We start from the raw sequence: 22187 nt of genomic DNA, 5'->3' as shown, positions 1-22187 counted from the left end.
AGAACACCAGACCAGGACATACACACACACACACACACACACACACACACACACACACACACACACACACACACACACTTTCCTCAAAAAATAGACTTTTGTATTGTGCTTGCTTAATCTCCATTATTTATTTTCTGTGGTAGGGTGGTTAAGAGGAAGGTTCTGCTGATAACCTGGATTTTTATTCTCTATTAGTAATTAGGTATTACCTTGGGGCCTTTCTACTATGGATTCCTTAGCTGTGAAATGGAGATAATATTCACTCTCTGATGGTTATGCTGCTCAAAATACATCAAGTAAACATTATTATAACTATTACTAATACTGATAATTTCTCTTTGCCAGTCCTGGGGCTTGAACTCAGGGCCTGGGCACTGTCTCTGAGTTTCTTTTGCTCAAAGCTAGCACTCTACCCCTTGAACCACAGCACCACTTCTGGCTTTTTCTGTTTATGTGGTACTGAGGAATCAAACCCAGGGCTTCATGCATGCTAGGCAAGCACTCTACCACTGAGTTACTTTCCCTACCAGATACATTATTCTTTAGGGCACACACTTTTTTTTTTTTTTTTTTTTGAGAAAGCGAAGATTCCTTTGTTTCCAGCTTTGCTAATTTAACATTTGACTAGTTAATTTTCCTTTCTGTTCTCAGTTCACCTTAGTCACTTAGAAATTTCTGCCAGGCACTGATGGTTCACACCTATAATCCTAACTAATCAGGAGGTTCAGCTCTGAGGATCATGGTTCAAAGCCTGCTGGGGCAGAAAAGTTCATGAATCTCTTATGCCCAATTAAGTAGCAAAAATCCATAAGTGGGACAGGCCCTAGTGACTCACACCTGTAATCCTAGCTACTCAGGAGGCTGAGAGCTGAGGATGATAGAAGGCAACTTGGGCAGGAGAGTCAGTGAGACTGTTGTGTCTTATTATCCCCCAGAAAACTGAAAGTGGGCTGTTTCTCAAAGTGGTAGAGCCTCTAGCTTTGAGCAAAAAGAGCTCAGGGATAGCACCCAGGTCCCGAGATCAAGTCCCATGACCAAAAACCAACCAAACAAGCAAAATTCTGTAAGTGGAGCTATGTTCAAGTGGTACAGTGCTAGCCTTAAGTGAAAAGGCTTAAGGATAGCAACCAGTCCTGAGTTGAAGCCCCAGTACCAGTGTGCGCGCGCGCGCGCGCGCACACACACACACACACACACACACACACACACAGTATCTAATTTCAGTTTTCTTTTTATAAAATACTCTGCTTCTTCTAAATTTCTTAAGTATGTATGCATTACCTACTAATGGTACTAAAGATGGGGTAAAGCATGTTTTTGCTCCTGAGGTCCTTATTAGATAACTGAGTAAAGGGCTTTGAAGCAGAAACACTTGGGGGGGGCGTGGCTCAAGTGGTAGAGCTCTTGCCTAGCGTGTGCTGGATTCAATCTCCAGTACCACAAATCACAGGATAAACACTTTATTTTTTTTTAATTTTTTATTTTTTTGGGTCCGGTCATGGGGCCTGAACTCTGGGCGTAAGTGCTGTCCCTCAGCTCTTCAATTCAAGGCTAGTGCTCTACCACTTGAGCCACGGTGCCACTTCTGGCTTTTTTTCTTTTTCTTTTTTTTTTTTAATTTTTTTTGGGGTCCAGTCATGGGACCTGAACTCTGGGCCTGGGCACTGTCCCTCTGTTCTTCAACTCAAGGCTAGTGCTCTACCACTTGAGCCACAGCGCCACTTCCGGCTTTTTTCTTTTTGCTTATGTGGTGCTGAGGAATGGAAACCAGGGCCTCATGCATGCAAGGCAAGCACTCTACCACTGAGCCACCTTCCCAGCCCCAGGATAAACACTTTATTAAACAGATAGGAGTTAATTTGTTTCAACCTGAAGGCTAGCCTGGACATATCCTCCTAGTTTATATTTTTAGCTGGGATGATAGGATTGTGCTACATCTCCCCCCCACCCCCCCATTCCCAGCTTTTTGTTCTTTGAGATGGGATTTACTCATGCTGACCTCAAACCACCTCTTCTTTATCTCTACCTTTTTTTTTTTTTTTTTGTCAGTTATAAGGTATGAACTCAGGGCCTAGGTGCTGTCTCTGAGCCTCTTTGCGCTCAAGGCTAGCATTCTACCACTTGAGCCACAGCTCTACTTCCAGTTTTTGAGTGATTAATTGGAGATAAGAGTCTCATGGGGACTTTTCTGCCCAGGCTGGCTTCAAACCAGGATCCTCAGATTTCAGCCTCCTGAGTAGCTAGGATTACAGGTGTGAACCACCAGTGCCCGGCTTCCACCTTCCACCGCTAGAATTATAAATGTGAGCCATCATATCTGGCTCGCAAAAGAATTGTTTTTAGTTCAAGAAGTATACTCAACCATGAAAACGTGAGTTTAAACTCTAGTACTGCCAGAAAAATTGTATTAATCTTTAGGAGTATGGGTGTAGCTCAATGGTAAAGCACTTGTCTAAAATGCACGAGAGGCTATCTTAGGGTCTCGACTAAAACAATTACTACTTGAATGTTCTTAGAATAGTACTTGATACAAATTCTAATAAACTTAGACATTTGTTAAAGCAATAAAATCTCACTAGGCTGATGGTGTATGCCTGTAATACTAGCCCTTAGGAGGTCGAGGCAGGAAAATGGCAGGTTCCAGCCGGGCCAGCTTTGGCTACACAGCAAGTTCAAGGCTAGTTTGGGCTTCACAGCAAAACAAAAAAATAAGCGGGCACCAGTGTTTTACACCTGTAATCCTAGCATTCTGGAAGTAGAGATATGAGAATTGCAGTTTGAAGCCAGCCTGGGCAGGAAAGTCTGTGAGACTTATTTTCAATTAACCACAAAAAAAAAACAAAAAACCCTAAAGTAAAGGTGGGGCTCAAGTGGTAGAGCACCAGCTTTGAAAGAAAAAAACTAAGTGATAGGGTCCAGGCCCTGAGATTAAGCTCCAGTACTGGTAAACACACACACACACACACACACACACACACACACACACACACACACACACACACGAAAGAACAAAAAAAAAATTCAAATTGAGCATCTGTTTTATGTTAGACAATGTGCTACAGCTGGAGTGCATGACCCCTGTCCTTAGAGGCCTTCTTAGGTTAACAATGCATGCTTGAGTCATGAAATTTCAGAACTGTGATGGTGTTGGGTCATCTAATCACATGTTTTTATTTATAGATGAGACAATGAAAGTCCAGTTAGTGGTGTCAAAGAGCCAGCTTAAATTGGCTAAAAAGCCCATTGTGAAATATTCAAAAATTTTGTGATCCAGGGCTGGGAAGGTGGCTCAGTAGTAGAGCGCTTGCCTTGAGCTGAAGAGCTGAGGGACAGCACCCAGGCCCAGAGTTCAGGCCCCATGACCGGACCCAAAAAATAAATAAATAGTAAAAAGAAAAATTGTGATCCAGTTGTTCAATCAGTAGAGCTTGGATATCTCCCATAGTGAGAATATTTACAGTTATATCAACAAACAGTTAATATCAAGGCACTTTATTTTCAGGTAATTTATTAAATGCTACAAATTTAAGCAAACAAATCAAGGTCCCAAGGTTGCTAAACTGCTAAACCCCCTGTCTACCTCTTCTTCCCGCCCCTGTTCCCCGTCCCCCAAGTAGATCTAAATCAGGGTTTTGCATATTGTAAACAATTTTTTTTTTTGCTAGTCCTGAGGCTTGAACTCAGGGCCTGAGCACTGTCCTCTTTTTGCTCAAGGCTAGCATTCAACCACTTGAGCCACAGCACCACTTTCAGCTTTTTCTGTGTATGTGGTGCTGAGGAATCAAACCCAGGGCTTCATGCATGCTAGGCAAGCACTCTACCACTGAGCCACATTCCTAGCCCTAGTTTGTTTTTTCTGAACCCATACTAAGCCTTGAACTCAGGACTTGAATACTGTCTCTAAGCTGCTTTTTCTCAAGGCTAGCATTCTACCTCTTGTGCCTCAGCTCCACTTCCAGGTTTTTGGTAGTGAAGTGAAGAGTTTCATAGGAAGGCTGGTGGCTCACACCTGTAATCCTAGTTACTCAGGAGACTGAGATCTGAGGATCACAGTTTGAAGCCAGCCTGGGCAGGAAAGTCCATGGGACTCTTATCTCCAATCAACCACCAGAAAACAGGAAGTGACACTGTGGCTCAAGTGGTAGAGTGCTAGCCTTGAGCACAAAGAACAAAGAGGCTCAGGTATAGAGCTCAGGCCCTGAGTTCAAGTCTAGAACTGACAAAAGAGTTTCACAGATTTTCCTGGCTTTGAACCATAATTCTCGGATCTCAATCTCATGAGGAACTCGGATTACCAGTATGAGAGACTAGTGCCCAGCGCAGTTTTACTGGTTCTTATATTTTACTACTTTTTAACTTCTAGTTCTTAACAGAAAGCAAAGCTTGCTAAACTGCATTAATATGTTCTTTTAATTTTAATTTTTAAAAATTAAAAAACTTCAACTATTGTACAAAAGGAGTTCAATGCATCTTGATCAGTATCACACCTTCCATTGTTTTCATTCTCCCAAATCCAACATTAATATATTCACTAATATATTCTTTTTTTTTTTTGTCAGTTGTAGGGCTTAAACTCTGTGCCTAGGCGCTGTCCATCAGCTCTTCAGCTCAAGGTGAGCGCTCTACCACTTGAGCCACAGCACCACTTCCGATTTTCTGGTGGTTAACTGGAGATAAGAGTCTCATGGACTTTTCTGCATGGGCTGGCTTTGAACCGCAATCCTAAAATCTTAGCCTCCTCAGTAGCTAGGATTACAGGCATGACCTAACAGCATGGCACCCGGCTTCACTAATATATTCTTGTAAACATAGAAAAAATAGACATTTGTATGGGGTGGCACTAGTTGAAGGAATTAGGCTACAGTGATCCAGGTTATTTTTTTCTGACACCAAGTATAAAATACCTATCCCCATACCATTTTTCATCCACTTTCAACAATACTGCAATCTGAAGTATGGAATAATTTGGAGCTGGTGGTTCAAGCCCCACAACCCACCAAAATAATAATGATGATGATCATCATCATCATAAAATAAAAAATAAACGTCCTTGCCCTAGCTGAATTATGATGATAATTTATCATCATCAACATCATAATTCAGCTAGGGCAAGGCACCTTTATTTTTACAGCATGAAGAACAGTAAACAGAAGACTGATAATTATGTTTAATTTCCTATTTTTTTCTTTCTGTTTTTTTTTTTTTTTGGTCTGTTGTGGGGCCTGAACTCTGGGCCTGGGTGCTGTCCCTTAGCTCTTCAGCTCAAGGCTAGCACTCTACCACTTGAGCTACAGTGCCACTTCCAGCTTTTTCTGCTTATGTGGTGCTGAGGAATCAAACCCAGGGCCTCATGCATGCAAGGCAAGCACTCTACCATTGAGCCACCTTCCCAGCCCCTTTTTTTTTTTTTTTTGGTCCGGTTGTAGGGCCTGAACGCTGGGCCTGGGCGCTGTCCCTCAGCTCTTCAGCTCAAGGCTAGCGCTCTACCACTTGAGCCACAGCGCCACTTCCGGCTTTTTTTCTTTTTGTTTATGTGGTGCTGAGGAATCGAACCCAGGGCCTCAGGCATGCAAGGCAAGCGCTCTACCACTGAGCCAACTTCCCAGCCCTCCCAGCCCCTTTTTGAGTCTGGGACCCACTGTGTAGCCCAGACTGCCTCAGTCTCTCAAGTGCTGAGATTTTAGGTATATGACACATCTAGCTTAATTTTCAGTATTATCCAGGGAATTTAAGAAGAATTTCTTTGAAAATAAATATTTCTATTACAAAATAAATAATCCAGCCAGGCACTGATGGCTCATGCCTGTAATCCTACCTACTCAGTAGAAAGATCTGAGGATCAGTGTTTGAAGCCAACCTGGGCAGGAAAGTCCATGAGACTCTTCTCTCCCATAAACTACTCAGAAAAAAGCCAGAAGTGGTGCTGTGGTTCAAGTGGTAGAGCTCTAGCCTTGAGGCTCAGGGACAGTGCCCAGGCCGAGTTCAAGTTTTAGGATTGGCCATAATAATAATAATCCTAAAATGAAACTAAATAATATTGAAAATCAATAAGCAATTATGAATTTGGTAAAGGGTTAAAAGTATGATTGAGAGGTTATATCTTGAGAAGGAAATGGAAGGAAAGAAGAGAGAGAGGGGGTTGGGATGTAGCTCGGTGGCAAAGGGCTTGCCTAGCAAGTACAATGTCCTGGGTTTGATCCCAAGTACAAAAAAAAAAAAAAAGACATACAATAGGGTTGGAGGCATGGCTCAGAGGTAGAATGGAAGCCAGTGTGTGAAAGTGTCAGGTACAGAGTTCAAGTCCTGGATCTGAGAGACCTAAAAAAAGAACAGAGATTATAAGAGGAAGGATATCTGCTGGAGTGATGAATGTAGCAATGGAACAAGAGTAGGAGCTGACCTGAGAAAAAAAAGGAACATCACTTCAACTCAGTAAAGCTTAGCTACAGGAGGCCAGTTTATTAGCAGTCAGTAATTTGCATCAGCAATTCCTGAAATGAGCGTTTAGTTAGGAGACTAAAGGTAGGGGACCAAGAAGAGATGGAAATTGTTCCAGTCTTTTCACCTGAAAGAGAACAACTTAAATAGAGGCTAGCTTCTATTTGTGGAATTGTATGTGTAGAGAAAAAAAATCAAAAGTCATTTAGAAGTATAGAAAGAAGCTTAAAATGTAAATGAACAATCATCACATATTGGTTGTGCTGTTTTGGACTGGATGTTTATGAGGTCAAATGTTTTCCTCTACACAATAATGCTTGGAATTTACACTACTATTTCTAGATTTACAGAAGGTTTTAACTGATAAAATGTAATCCATTAAGCCTTGTTAATATAATCAGCCATTCATTCAATAACTGAAAGCTTGGTAAGGATTTTTTGAACTGATGACAGTAAAAAATAATACACTTGAAGGATTATATGGAATTCCAAGTAGTAATGGAAAAGCTGATTAATTTTTAATCTTTTCTACATCCTGGCTTGATAGTCTTCTAATTCAGTTTTTTTAAAAAAATCTCTTTTGGTTTTCAAATTTTCAAGAACTCAGCATTTGCCACCTCACACCACTTTTCAGGATCCCAACCATGAAAGATGTATGTGAGCAGCAATCTGTAGCAGAAACCTGGAATTTGCTGTTTTCCACTGGAGGGGTTTATAGCAAGCCATCTGCTAGGTGGAATTCAACCCGATCCAGTGAATTTCTTTCCAGTTTATCCCCACTGTTTTCAAGCCATACTGAAAGAGCAAGCATTTTAATTACTCTACACAAGCCAAACAAAAAATACCCTTGGCCCTTTTGCTCATTTCTACAGCCTTTCGCCTCCAGGACAAAAGGGCTTTTCCAGCCGGACACCTAGTGGCCTGTGATCCTAGTTACTCAGGAAACGGACCTGAGGATCACAGTTCAAAGCCGGCCGGGGCAGGAAAGTCCTTGAGACTCTTATCTCCAATTAGCCAGCAAAAAAAGGCATTGGGAACTGTGGCTCAAGGGGTAGAGCAAACAAGTTCAGGGCCAGAGCCCAGGGCCAGAGTTCAAACCCAGGGAGAGGGAGAAGGAAAGGGAGAAGGGATTTGGGGGGGGGGGGGGGAGAGAAGAAGGGGAGGGGAGCCCTCCGACCCAGCCCCAGGACTACAGCGCAGGGGATTGTGGGGGGAAAGGAAGCGCCGCGTGCCGCGGGGCATGCCGGTCTGGGCCGCCGCGGCCTCTCCCTCGCCGCTGTGGTGGCGGAGCCGCGGGTCGGTGCGCCGCGGCGGCGGGCGGGTCCCGGGTGGGTCCGGGTGGGTCCCGGGTTTGCCGGGAGGTGCTGACGGGTCGCCCTCGGCTGGAGCACCGCGGCGCGGGCCGGGACCGGGAAGCGAGCCCTGCCGGCCTGCAGGTCGGGCGCGGCGGAGGCTCGCCCGGCGGAGGGGACGGCGGGACGCGGGCCCGGCCCACGCGGGCTCCGCGAGGAAGCGGGCGGGGCGCGGCGCGGGGCGCGGCGCGGGGCGCGGCGCGGGGCGCGGCGCGGGGCGCGGCGCGGGGCGCGATTTGCAGAGCCACTCTGGGACGCAGTTTGAGTCCTAACAGCCCGGCCACGGCCCCTCCCGGCACAGGCCTCGGGCTGCCTGGCCTGGCGCTGGAACCCCGGGCCTGGGCTCTTCTTGCTCCAGACGAGGGCTCGACCACCGGAGCCACAGCTCCAGTCCCTGTTTTTTGGAAGTAGTTGGTTGGGTCCTCAACTCCCAGCCTCCCGAGCAGCACCTGCTTCTGCCTAACGGAAGCGGGCCGCGCCGCGAGGCCCAGCCGCCGATGACTGTTACTAGCTGTGACTACAGACGTGTGCCGTGGTGTGACACTCAGTGTGGTCGTACCGCTAGCACCTGCTTGGGTTAAGTATCTGGTCAAGCATTTGAGACAAATGACAGACTTTTTTTTTTTGGGGGGGGGGGTCGGGTTGTGGGGCCTGAACTCTGGGCCTGGGCGCTGTCCCTCAGCTCTTCAGCTCAAGGCTAGCGCTCTACCACTTGAGCCACAGTGCCACTTCCGGCTTTTTTCATTTTTGCTTATGTGGTACTGAGGAATTGAACCCAGGGCCTCATACATGCAAGGCAAGCGCTCTATCACTGAGCCACCTTCCCAGCCCCATGACAGACTTTTTTTTACGCTCTAGAAATTAAGATTAGAGGTAAGACATTTGTGTGGTACATATGTATTAACCCTAACCAACTGATTTTGGATTCAGGCAGCTGACAACCATGAATGAATGGATGAAGAAAAGCCCCTTAGAGTGGGAAGATTATGTTTATAAAGAAGTCACAGTGGTAGCCAGTGAGAAGAAGGAGTATAAAGGATGGTTTTTAACTGCAGATCCAGTCTCTGCCAAGTGAGTACACGTCCTGCTTCCCTGAAATCCTGACCATCTTGTGTTGCTATATGGGGTACCTACACTGGAAGGCAGCAGAGTGAAAGGTTAATAGGCTGTTTTAACTATGGATTATTTTCTCAGATAAGAAAGTTCATTGGAATGGGCTATAGAAATTCATTTCTTGTATTTGTAGTAAAGAATTTCAAATGTACATAAAGGTAAAGAATAATAGGATGGACACTTTGCACCTCTTCCTAAGTTGGTTTTGTTGTCTTTTGTGCCAATACTGGAGCTTGAATTCAAGGCCTAGGCACTGTCCCAGAGCTTTTGTGCTTAAGGCTAGTGCTCTACCACTTGAGCTACACCTCTACCTCCAGCTTTTTTTTTTTTTTTAAATTGGAGATAAAATTTACTCAGACTTTCCTGCTTAGGCTAGCTTTGAACTGTGATTCTCAGAGTTTTGAGTAGCTAGAGTGACAGGCATGAGCCATCAAGGCCTGACTCAGATTCATATTTTACAAATGCATGGAGGTACACAGACACATGATTCTTGTTTTGGAATGGTTTTTGATTAATAGAGTGTTATCTTTTTTTTTTTCTTTTTCCTTCCCCCCTTCCCCTCTCCCAAGTCATTGGGTTGCACTCAGGGCCTGGGCACTGTCCTTGAGCTTCTTTTGCTTTAGGCTAGCCCAGCATCTACCACTTGAGCCACAAACACCACTTCCTTTTCTGTTTATGTGGTACTGAGGAATCGAACCCAGGGCTTCATGCATGCTAGGCAAGCACTCTACCACTGAGCCACATTTCCATCCCCATCAATTATTAGAAAAGTGACAAACTACAGAGCAGCTGTATGTTTTTTCATTTAGCTTCTCTTGTTAACATCTTATATACTCATAAATTCGTCCTAACCGATAACTTGCATTAACTCGATAGTATCCAGCTTTTACCAGTATGTTCACTAATAGCTTTTTTCTGTTTCAGGATCCCATGTTACATTTAGTTGCTTTATCTCCTTAGTCTTCCCTTATTTATTATGATGTTGACCGGTGTTTCTTTTTAATTTTTTTGTTATGGTACAAGGGTTTGAGCTAAGGGCCTTGCACTGTTACTTGGCTTTTCACTCACAGCTAGCACTCTACTATTTGAGCCACTTTTCTACTTCCAGCTTTATGCTGGGTGTTTTTGCTGCAGGCTGTTGTCAGGTAGAGACCAGTATCTCCCAGCTGCTGAGATTACAGAGTGCACTACCATGTCTAGCTTATTTATAGAAATGAGATCTTAATAACTTTTCATCTGGGCTGGCTTCAAACTGTGATCCTCTCAGATCTTTGCCTCTGGGGGACCTAGGGTTACAAGTATAAATCACCTCACCCAGCTGTCTGCTCGGCTTCCTCCATCCCCCTCCATTTTGTAGAAGCAATTTACATTTTTTTAGAGTTTTTAAGTTTCAAAATTATTATCATAAACTTGTTCTTAGGGTTTTCTATTTTATCTTTGCTGCTTCCTTTTTTAGTTTTTATATATGTTTCCTCTCTTTTTTTTGGCCAGTCCTGGAGCACTGTCCCTGAGCTTCCCAAAGCTAGTGCTCTACCACTTGAGCCACAGCATCACTTCTGGCTTTTTCTGTTTATGTGGTACTGAGGAATTGAACCCAGGGCTTCATGCATGCTAGGCAAGCACTCCACCACTAAGCCACATTCCCAGCCCTCCTTCCCTCCCTCTTTCTGTTAATCTTTATCGTCTTTTTGTTGATACCAGGGTTTTTTCCCCTCTTCTCCCTGCCCCCCCCCCACCCCATCCCCCCCAAGTCCTGGGGCTTGAATTCAGGGCCTGGGTGCTATTCCTGAGCCTTTTTATGCACAAGGGGAGTGGTCTATCACTTGAGCCACAGCACCACTTCTGGTTTTTGAGTGGTTTATTAGAGATAAGTGTCTCACAGGGGACTTTTCTGCCCAGACTGGCTTCAAACCACAATCCTCTTGAGTAGCTAGGATTACAGGTATGAGCCACCAGCACCTGGCCATATCAGGATTTTCACTCATAGCTTCATATTTACTTTGGTGGTTTGCTCATCTGATATTCTACCACTCCAGCCACATCTCACCCAAGCGTTTTACTGGTTATTTTGGAGGTGGAAGCTGATAAAACTTTTCTGCCTAGGCTGGCTTTGAACTTCAATCCTGCAAACATTAGCCTCCCAAGTTGTTAGGATTACAGACATGAACCACCAGTGCTTGGCCTTCTTTTTTTTTTTTTAATTTATTAATCTTGACTGAGTTTTGTGAATGAATGTATATTTCTCAAAGGACGATTTTTGCATTTAATGGTATTAATGGCTTTTTTTATTCTTGGTATTGGAGATTAAACCCAGGGCCAGGCACATGCTAAGTACATGCTCTGCCATTGCCCCCACCCCTATTAACTTAAGGGAGTACATTTTCTGTGTACTACAGTGTTTATAGCTTTAAGCTGTGAAAAAAGCTTGGCTATTGAGGACCTCAGGGAGTGCTTGTTGAGCTAGTAAAAGCATTTGGTGGTGGGACATTGAATTTCAAATAGGGAAAATCGTTCCCTTTTCCGGTGACCTGTGGTTGATGCTGCTGCTTAATCCATTTATTCTTTCATAGTTTAAGGGCCTTTCCATTTTTCCCTTGCTAATTTGCTTTGAATTTACTTTTCTTCCCAAGTGTTGTCCTTGTGAACTTCCTTGAAGATGGCAGTTTGTCTGTGACTGGAATTATGGGACATTCTGTGCAGACTATTGACGTTGTGAATGAAGGTGACCACAGAATGAGAGAGAAGCTGACACATCTGTTCATGTCTGGAGATTACAAGGGACATAGCCCTGAGGATCTGGAAAAGAAAAAGAACAGCCTAAGGAAATGGCTTGAGAAGAACCACATTCCCATCACTGAACAGGGAGATTCACCGAGGACTCTCTGTGTGGCTGGGGTTCTGACTATAGACCCACCGTATGGGCCAGAAAATTGCAGCAGCGCTAATGAAATTATTTTGTCCCGGGTTCAGGATCTCATTCAAGGACATCTTGAAGCTTACCCCCCAGAAGGTCAAGAACTTTGAATACAGAGATTGAAATTGATTTCATTATTTTGTTCTTTGAAAAATGTGTTCCTTATAATACAGTATTTCAGAGGCACATATGGTTGTGTGCATATGTATATTTTAAGTTTTTGTTATTTTGGTAAAATAAGAAAAATGGAATTTTCTTTTTTTGTTTGTTGTTCAGTCATGGGGCTTGAACTCAGAGCTTAGGTATTGTCCCTGGGCTTTTGTGCTCAAGACTAGATTTACCACTTGGAGCCACAGCTCCACTTCTGGTTTTCTAGTAGTTATTTGGAGATGAGTCTCCTAGACTTTACTGCTTGGGCTGGCTTCAAACTATGATCCTCAGATCTCATCCTCCTCTCCTGAGTAGCTAGGATTATAGGCATGAGCTGCTAGCACCCAGCTGAAATTTTCTTTTTTTGGTGATCCTGGTGCTTGAACTTGGGGCCCAGGTGCTGGCCCTGAACTTCTTTGCTCAAGGCTAGTGCTCTACCACTTGAACCACAGCTTCACTTCAGACTTTTTGATAGTTAATTGGAGATGAGTCTCATGGCCTTTCTTGTCCCAGTTGGCTTTGAACCTTGATCCTCAGATCTCAGCCTCCTGAGTAGCTAGGATTACAGGTATGAGCCACCGGTGCCCAGTGAGTAAAACAATTTAAAAGAGTAATGATACAGGATTTCAGGAGCTTTATCCTGGTTGGCTGACTCTATGGCTTATGGGGTCTAGACACTCTACTACATCAGTCCCTTCTTGTGTTGATTATTTCTGCCTAATGACTTAACTCTTTGGAAGCCCAAGTTGCCTTTTGTTCTAAAAATAATTGTTGACACCATGCTCAAAGGCCATCCTGGCAGCTGCCCAGAGCCAGCTGTCAGAGCCAGGTGTGGGGAAGAATCTCTCCAGAGAATCTAGAGTCACAGATGCTGGTAGTCTGGAGGAGCAGGGGTCAGACACAGGTGAGCTAAACTCCTGGAGACAGTCTTAGCTGAGGCCCTGCTAGAGAAACGCCCTACGCAGGCACTTTACTTGGCAGGGCTGCATCATTTATCCTTTCCAGTACTCAGTTTTTGTTTGTAGGCGAATTGTTTAAACAACCAGAGGACTCAGTTGCCAAGAAACAGTCTATGTCCCCAGCTCATTAGTGTAACAAATAACATCTACCAACGCAATGCACCCCACCCTGTCCCTGAGCCCAGATGCTGCTGAAATTTCCTGCATGGCTTCTCCCTTTTCAAGGGCCTCCTCCATCTTTTCAGAATCATTTCCAGGCCAACTTTAGGTCTTACTCCCCTTCCTGTAATTCCCTTCTAAAGATTTGGGGCTTGGAATCTTGGTTACAAGGAGAAAAGCTATGCTGTATGTTTTGCTTTCAGAAAAGGAACTGAAATGCTGTCAGGAAGAGACCTGTTCCCCTGAAGTTTCTATAGTGTATTTACAAATGTGATCTAGTGGTTATCACCATTAGCTAGGTTTTTAGAAATGCACATTTCTGCCAGGCATGGTGTTAAGCACTGTTGCCCCAACACTTGAAGACAGAAGGAAGATCTGGGCCTAGAGTTCAAACCCCAGTTCTGCCACAAAAATAAATTCCAGCTGTGTGGCTCACGCCTATAATCCTAGCTATTCAGTAGGGTGAGGTCTGAAGATTGAGCTTCAAAGCCAGCCTGGGGAGGAAAGTCCGTGAGACTCTTACCTCCAATTAATCACCAGAAAACTGGAAGTGGTGCTGTGGCTCAAATGGTAGACTGCTAGCCTGGAGTTGAAGAACTGAGGGACAGCACCCAGGCCTGGAGTTCAGGCCCCATGATTGACAAAAATTTTTTTTAAAAATTCTAATACTTACCTGCTTCTTACTTTTATTTTTTATTTTTTTTTGGTTGGTCGTGGGGCTTGAACTCTGGGCCTGGGCTCTGTCTCTGAGCTCTTCAGCTAAAGGCTAGTGCTCTACCACTTGAGCCACAGCACCACTTCCTGCTTTTTACTTTTACATATTTGTAAACCTTTAAAATGTTTTACATTATTATAATCAAAGTGCATATTTTTCCTTTGTTTCTGTAGTTTTCATAATTGTGTTGATGATTCAAGTTGGTAAAACACTCCCTTCTTATCAAAGACGTTAACATAAATGCACAGAATGAAAGTACTATGTCAGACCATAATCATATATAGAATTTTCCAGTATAGTTTTTGTTTTTGTTTTCTATAGTAGTTTATTATGAAAGATATTACTCAGAAACAGCCTTCTGGAAGAGATGGATAGGGTAAGGTATGAGAGGAGACAATCAGACTGTGCCCACATTAGATAACTCTTGATGTGTACCAACTTAGAAGCCCTCTCTGGACCCTGAGACCTTAACCTTGTATAGGTTTGTTTGTTTGCTTTGGTTGTGGGGCCTGAACTCAGGGACCAGATTCTTGTTTCTGAGCTCTTTTGCTCAAGGTTACCACTTTGAGCCACAGTGCCACTTCCAGTAGTTGGTAGTTAATTGGAGATAAGAATCTCACGGGCTGGGAGCTGGTGGCTCACGCCTGTAATCCTAGCTACTCAGGAGGCTGAGGTCTGAGGATTGGGGTTCAAAGACAGCCCCAGCAGGAAAGTCCATGAGACTCTTATCTCCAATAAACCACTTGAAAACTGGAAGTGGTGCTGTGGCTCAAGTGGTAGAGTGCTCGCCTTGAGCCAAAGAGTGCAGGGACAGTACCCAGGCCCAGAGTTCAAGCCCCACAACCGACAAAAAAAAGAATCTCCTGCCTGGGCTGGCTTCAAACCACGATCCTTAGATCTCAGCCTCCTGAGTAACTAGGATTATAGGTGTGAGGCACCAGTTCCTGGCTCTTTTTTCCATTTGATTTAAAATGTTATTATTACTATAAAGGTGATGCACAGAGGGATTATAGTTCTTATGTAGTTTTTTTTAATGTGCAATTTATATTGGCAAGAGTGATAAGTATATACCTTTCACTAGACTAGTCTTAATTTTTAAAAATCTTTTGTGTGTACTATTTCTGGGGCTTATACTCAGGGCCTCAGTGCTGTCCCTGGGCTTTTTTGCTCAAGGAAAGCTAGGGCTCTACTACTTGAGCCACAGTTCCATTTCTGGTCTTTTGCTTGTTAATTGGAGATAAGACTCTCATGGACTTTCCTAACTGCGCTGGCTTCAAACCTTAGTCCTCAGATCTCAGCCTCCTGAGTAGCTAGTGTTACAGGTGTGAGCCACTGGTATGCAGCTTGATTTCTTTATATTGATTTTGGCTTTGTTGTGGTCATTATTTAGACACATTTTAATAATCCTTTTTAATGTTACTGAAATATTCTTTGAAGAGAAAGTGGATCATAAACTTATTCCCTACAACTTTTGTTTTACTTATCTGCAGAATTTTGTTCACATGATTTAAATAAGGATGCCTTAATTGTTGAATGAGAGGGTTTTTATCCCCTCTCCTACTTGGGATCAAATCAAGAGCTTCCTCCATGCTAGACAGGCCCTCTACCACTGAGCTACAGCTCTAATCCTGAGAGTCTTGAAAAGCAGAATCAAGAGACCGTGTGGAAGCTATTAGCTCTTTTCCTTTTAATTTCAACAAATAAGCACTCAGATCCTTCAGAACTTCTTCCAGAGGCCAATTTGTGTTTCAGGTTGGATTATTCAAGAGAACGATTTCTCTGTTCTTCTGTTTCTGTTTTGTCTCTATTTTTGTACCCTCAATTCCTAGAATGGTGATTGGCACATAGTATCTGCTTAAAATAAATTGGTCTAGATGAAATTGTAGCTATAATAAAGAAGGCATTTCCACAACTTCATTATGGGTTTCAAACTAGCCATGTAGCACACATCACATAAACTGGACAGTTGCCTTCTTAACTAATTAGATTGAATGCTTCAACTGATCCATTTTTTTTGGGGGGGGGGGTCGGTCGTGGGGCTTGAACTCTAGGCCTGGCACTGTCCCTCAGCTCTCCAGCTCAAAGAGAGCACTCTACCACTTGAGCCACAGCACTACTGCTAGTCTTCTGATGGTTAATTGGAGCTGAGAGTCTCATGGACTTTCCTGCCCAGGCTGGCTTTGAACTGTGATCCCCAGATCTCAGCTCCTGAGTAGCTAGGATTACAGGCATGAGCCACTGACACCAGCAACTGATCTATTCTTAACCATGCTTACTATAGTAAAGGATGGCATGAAGGTTCATGTGCTAGAAATAATGGAGAGAGGTGGGCGCCAGTCATCCTAGCCTGTAAGCCTAGCTACTCAGGAGGCTGAGATCTGACGATCATGGTTCAAAGCCAGTGCAGACAGGAAAGTGCATAGACTTTTTATCTCTAATAAATTACCCCAAAAGGAAGTAGAGCTGTGCTTTAAATGGTAGAGCGCTAGTGTTGAGCAAAAGATACTCAGGGACAGTGCCCAGGCTCTAAGTTCAAGCCCCAGGACTGGCAAAAATAAAAGAAACAATGGAGAGAGCTGGAGTTGCTAGTGTTCTACCACTTGAGTCACAGTGCCACTTCCCGCTTTTTCTGTTTATATGGTGCTGAGGAATCGAACCCAGGGCCTCATGCATCCAAGGCAAGCGCTCTACCACTGAGCCACCTTCCCAGCCCAAGAGCTGGAGTTTTAAGTGGCAAAGGACACAGGTGAGATTCAGAGACAGAAGGACTGTCAACAGGAATGCCTCTAATTATGATGTTTCTGTGCCTGCTGGGTCTATAACCTGCAGTTTCCCTGTATGGGATAGTCCTTTGGTGACCACCATAGAGCATGGCCCTGATTTCTTTAGACATCTGATTCTAGAAAACACACCACATTATTGTCATTCCATCTGGTAATCTTATTAATAATAATAAACTGGGCTGGGAAGGTGGCTCAGTGGTAGAGTGCTTGCCTTGCATGCATGAGGCCCTGGGTTTGATTCCTCAGCACCACATAAGCAGAAAAAGCTGGAAGTGGCACTGTGGCTTAAGTGGTAGAGTGCTAGCCTTGAGCTGAAGAGCTGAGGGACAGCGCCCAGGCCCAGAGTTCAGGCCCCACGACCGGCCAAACAACAACAAAAAAAGCAAAACAAAACAAAAAAAAAAATCTGTAATCCTAGCTAGTCAAGAGGCTGAGAATGGAGATTTGATATTTGTAGAAAGTACAGAAAGTTTGTGAGACTCTTCAAGAACGCCAGAAATAGGACTGTGGCTCAAGTGTGGAGAAAGCATCAGCCTTTAGCAAAAAAGCTAAGGGACAGGGCTGAGGCCCTGAGTTCAAGCGCCAGTAGTGGCACCAGCATGCCAATACATTAAAAGAGTTACTGAGTCTAGAAATTAACTTTCCTAAGCTCCTATAGCACTCATATAGTACCATATTACTCTTCCCCAATTAAAACCATGTTTCTGTTGTAGCATCTTGGCCAAAGTCTAGTAGGTTAGACTTTGTTTGGTTAGCACAAAGATAAGGTAAGGGTTTATGTGTATGAGTATTTTTTGGCCAGTCCTGGGACTTGAACTTAGGGCCTGGGCACTGTCCCTGAGCTGCTTTTTGTTGCTCAAAGCTAACGCTCTACCACTTGAGCCACAGTGCCGCTTCCAGCTTTTTTGGTTTTTGTGGTACTAAGGAATGGAAGCCAGGGTTTCATGCATACTAGGCAAGCACTCTGTGACTAAGCCACATCCCCAGCCCAGGTGTGTATATAGTAAATGTCTTAAATATGTGCCCAAGGGAGCTGGGAAGGTGGCTCAGTGGTAGAGCTCTTGCCTTACATGCATGAGGCCCTGGGTTCAATTCCTCAGCACCACATAAGCAGATAAAAAAAAGGACATGGCGCTATGGCTCAAGTGGTAGAGCTCTCACCTTGAGCTGAAGAGCTGAGGGACAGCGCCCAGGCCCAGAGTTCAGGCCTCACAACCAGCCAAAAAACAACAAAACAACAACAACAAAAACAAAAACAAATGTGCCCAAGCACGATAACTTGTTTCACAGTGCCAAATATTAATTAGCATTGTTAACAATCATGTTCATTTTTTAAAAAAGCGATTTAAGAAAAAAAAAGTTCATGGTAGAACTTTTTGTTTTTGTCAGTCATGGGGCCTGAACTCTGGGCCTGGGCGCTGTCCCTCAGCTCTTCAGCTCAAGGCTAGCTCTCAACCACTTGAGCCACAGTGCCATTTCCAGCTTTTTTCTGCTTATGTGGTACTAAGGAATTGAACCTAGGGCCTCATGCAAGCACTCTACCACTGAGCCAGCTTCCCAGTCTAGAACATTTTTTAAAAGTAAAGCTATTGCCATCTGTGAGTGACTTTTCCCATTTGCAATAATTTCCTCAAAGTCCTAAGTGCACTCTGTTCTTGCTAACATTATATACATAAAAGCTCTTATTCACATAACAAAACTTACCTTCAGTAGTCCAAAATACATATTTCCATTTTTAGAGATCTCTGTGTGCATCATTTGTATCTTTAATAGCTCTTAGACTTTATAAATGGTTAATTTAGCTCATTCTGTTTAGACCTTTTGGATTAGGCAATGTTTGGGCATATCTTGTTTGTTGCAGCACCTTAGTAGCATCCTGGCCTCTATTAAATGCTAATAGTACCCCTTCCAGTTGTGACAACCAACAGTGGCACAGAGACCAGAATGTGTGAACAAGCTCACCTGAGAGTTGCCATGTTATATCTTTATCCCACATGTATGAGGGATTGTCCAAAAGAACTTTTTCTGGGGGGCTGGGAGTGCTTGCTTAGCGTGCATGAAGCCCTGGGTTCATAAACAGAAAAAGCTAAAAGTGGTGCTATGGCTCAAGTGGTAGAGTGCTGGCCTTGAGCAAAAGAAGCTCAGGGGCTATGCCCAGACCCTGAGTTCAAGCCCCAGGATTGGCAAAAATAACAAAACAAAAAGAAACAAAACTTTTTCTGCTCTATGACAAAGCAAATTATTGACATGTACATTTTTAAAAGTTTTGTGTTTTTTTTTTTTTGTCGGTTATGGGGCTTGAACTCTGGGCCTGGGCGCTGTCCCTGAGCTCTTCAGCTCTAGGTGAGCGCTCTACCACTTGAGCCACAGTGCCACTTCTGGTTTTCTGGTGATTTATTGGAGACAGGAGTCTCAGGGTCTTTCCTGCCCGGGCAGGCTTTGAACCTTGATCTTCAGAGCTCAGTTTCCTGAGTAGCTAGATTACAGGTGTGAGCCACTCGTGCCCGGCTAAAGATTGGTGGTTCCCTATAAATTCTAACCTGTATCATACTGGCAATAATTTAGAAATAGTTAAAAGGCTATGCTAAAATTTACCATGGTTAATGGTTCATCTCATCATTCTTGTTTTACGTTTATTAGGCCAAAAGACATGGAAGAAGTCTATCACCTCAAACAGTCTAAAATGATTGCTGTGATAAGAAATTGTATTAGTGCTGGGAATGTGGCTTAGTGGTAGAGTACTTGCCTAGCATGTATGAAGCCCTGGGTTTGATTCCTTAGTACCACAAAGACAGAAAAGCTGTAAGTAGCATTGTGGCTCAAGTGGTAGAGTGCAGCCTTGAGCAAAAGAAGCTCAGGGACAGTGCCCAGGCCCTGAGTTCAAGCTGCTGGACTGGCAAAAATAAATAAAAAACATAAAAATAAAAAAAAATAAAAATCACCTTAAATGCTGACCAGCTTCTTTTTGGGGTTTAATAAATGAGTTTCACCATGAAATACAATACTTCTTTTTTTTTTTTTGTCAATTGTGGGGCTTGAACTCTGGACCTGGGTGCTATCCCTCAGCTCTTCAGCTCAAGGCCAGCGCTCTACCACTTGAGCTACAGCACCACTTCTGGTTTTTCTGGTTGTTTATTGGAGATAGGAGTCTTTCCTGCCCGGGCTGGCTTCGAACCTTGATCCTTAGATCTCAGCCTCCTGAATAGCTAGGATTACAGGTGTGAGCCACCAGCGCCCAGCTTTGATCTTAATTGTAAAGAAGTAATCTTATGGCCTTGTGAAATGGTTCAAGTAGTAAAGCACTGTTTAACAAGCTTGAGACCATAAGTTCAAAACCTAGTGCTGTAAAGAAGAAAAAACAAAACAGCAAGTACCAACCCTGGGCCAAAAAAGAAAATAAAAAACAAGTTTCATATTCAAGGTCAGGTGAGGTATTATGTACCTATGGTCCTCGCATTCAGGAGAAATACTTGAATTGAGGCCAAGAATACTAGGCCAGCCTGGGAAACCATTACTTTTGTTTTGTACCAGTATTGGGACTTGAACTAGTACCAGTACTAGGGCCTAGGCCTAATTTATTTTTTTGCTCAAAGATGGTGCCACCTTTGGCTTTGCTAGTTGAGATAAGAGTCTGAGCTTTCCTGCTTGGGCTAGCTTAAAACCTCAATTCTCAGATCTCAGCCTCTTGAATAGCTAGGATTAGAGGCATGAGCTACAGTAGCAGTTGCATTTGTGCATTTTTAATATGACTACAAGTGACCAGTATGAGAACTGGCTTTCATGAGGGTGCCAGTTCCCTGCACACTGGAATGGCAGTAACTATTCTAAAGTTGATAGTGCTTTTCCATTCAGTCCTTTCAGATCCTTCCAGATGTTTAGAGAAATGTATTTGTTTTCAAAATGCCAGTGCTTGGGGCTGGGAAGGTGGCTCAGTGGTAGAGCACTTGCCTTGCATGCATGAGGCCCTGGGTTCGATTCCTCAGCACCACATAAGCAAAAAGAAAAAAAAAGACGGAAGTGGTGCTGTGGCTCAAGTGGTAGAGCGCTAGCCTTGAGCTGAAGAGCTGAGGGACAGCGCCCAGGCCCAGAGTTCAGGCCCCATGACCGGACCAAAAAAAAAAAAAAAAGAAAGAAACAAAAATGCCAGTGCTGGCTGCATTTACCTAAGTGGTGGTAACAAACATTCAGTTTGAAGGGAGGCATTTTTATGGCTGTAAATCTGACACAAGCAACAATGCCACTACACCCCTCAAATACAACTGTGGCTGTCTTTCATTACAATTCTAATTCCAAGTTAATTTCACTTAATTTACATTTAAATTCCCATACAGCTCTCCTGGCCATGTAACTATTGGACTTGGGTGAGTTCGTAACACAGAAGAGATTCCTAAGTGGAGAAGTTAGAGAATGAAAGATACAAGATTGTTCTATTTTTGTTTCTCTGTGCTGGTACTGGGACTTGAACTTACAGCCTAGGTACTGTTGCTTGGCTATTTCACTCAAGACTGGTACTGTAGGGCTGGGAATGTGGCTTAGTGGTAGAGTACTTGTCTGGCATGCATGAAGCCCTGGGTTTGAATCCTCAGTACCATAAACAGAAAAATCAGAAGTGGCACTGAGGCTCAAGTGGTAGAATGCTAGACTTGAACAGAAGCTCAGGGACAGTGCCCAGGCCCTGAGTTCAAGTCCTAAGACTGGCAAAAAAAAAAAAAAAAAAAGAGTGGTGTTCTACCACTTAAGCTACACTTCTGCTTCTGGCTCCCCCCCACCTCCCCCAATACTGGGGCTTGAATTTGGCCTGGCACTCTCCCAGAGCTTTTGTGTTCAAGGCTAGTGATCTACCACTTTGAACCACAGTGCCTATTCTGGGTTTTTGGGTAGTTTAATCAGACAAGTCTTGTGGACTTTCCTGCCTGGACTGGCTTTGAACCACAGCCTTATGAATAGCTAGGATTACAGGTGTGAGTCACCTGTGCCGGGCAACTTCTGCCGTTTTGATGGTTATTTAGAACTAAGAGTCTCATGGACTTTTCTGCCTGGACCAGATGTGAACACAATCCTCAGATCTCAGCCTCCTCAGCAGCTGGGATTAGAGGTGTGGGCCACCCACACCTGGCTTTGTTCTAATTTTATTAGGAGTGTTTTGGGTGGGAGCAACTTACATTTTTTTGTTGTTGTTGTTGTTGGTCATGGGGCTTGAACTCTAGGCCTGGATTCAGCCCCTGAGCTCTTCAGCTCAAGGCAAACCCTTTACCATTTGAGCCACCTTGTTACTTCCAGTTTTCTGTTGATTAATGGGAGATAAGAGTCTGATAGGCAGGGCAGCAGTGGCTCACGCCTGTAATCCTAGCTACTCAGAAGGCTGAGATCTGAGGATCACAGTTCAAAGCCAGCTCGGGCAGAGAAGTCTGTGAGACTCATCTCCAATAAACCACTAGAAAACCGGAAGTGGCGCTGTGGCTCAAGAGGTAGAGCGCTTGCCTTGAACTGAAGAGCATAGGTTCAGCACCCAGGCCCAGAGTTCAAGCCCCATGACCAACAACAACAAAAAAAAAGTCTCACGGACTTTCCTGGCTTTGAACCGTGATCCTCAGATCTCAGCTT

General features: G+C 43.9%; 1 protein-coding gene across 5 annotated transcripts; it reads left to right on the top strand.

Annotated features, from left to right (window-relative positions):
- The first annotated feature begins 7661 nt into the window (after positions 1–7661).
- On the top strand, positions 7662–12073 carry Gemin6 (gem nuclear organelle associated protein 6). 5 transcript variants are annotated; one of them, XM_042675464.1, is made up of 3 exons: positions 7662–7734; positions 8721–8861; positions 11534–12073. In XM_042675464.1, the coding sequence occupies exons 1-3, from the start codon at positions 7679–7681 to the stop codon at positions 11925–11927; spliced, it is 591 nt and encodes a 196-aa protein (XP_042531398.1). In that variant the 5' UTR covers positions 7662–7678; the 3' UTR covers positions 11928–12073. The 5 variants fall into 5 exon arrangements, with proteins under 5 accessions (XP_042531398.1, XP_042531403.1, XP_042531401.1 ...); XM_042675469.1 differs by having other exon boundaries at positions 7712–7734; positions 8725–8861; XM_042675467.1 differs by having other exon boundaries at positions 7714–7766.
- Positions 12074–22187: the final 10114 nt, after the last annotated feature.

Source organism: Dipodomys spectabilis, unplaced genomic scaffold (assembly GCF_019054845.1).
Source record: "Dipodomys spectabilis isolate Male_0828 unplaced genomic scaffold, ASM1905484v1 ptg000026l, whole genome shotgun sequence".
Taxonomy (NCBI): Eukaryota; Metazoa; Chordata; class Mammalia; order Rodentia; family Heteromyidae; genus Dipodomys; species Dipodomys spectabilis.
The sequence above is the reverse complement of the archived record's forward strand: the minus strand, read 5'-3'. Positions and strand labels throughout refer to the sequence as shown.

Coding starts and splice junctions, on each gene's coding strand:
- Gemin6 (XM_042675464.1), top strand. CDS start 7,679: ATGCCGGTCTGGGCCGCCGCGGCCTCTCCCTCGCCGCTGTGGTGGCGG. Junction 7,735..8,720: donor CTGTGGTGGCGGAGCCGCGG/GTCGGTGCGCCG, acceptor TTTTGGATTCAG/GCAGCTGACAACCATGAATG. Junction 8,862..11,533: donor GCAGATCCAGTCTCTGCCAA/GTGAGTACACGT, acceptor TTTCTTCCCAAG/TGTTGTCCTTGTGAACTTCC.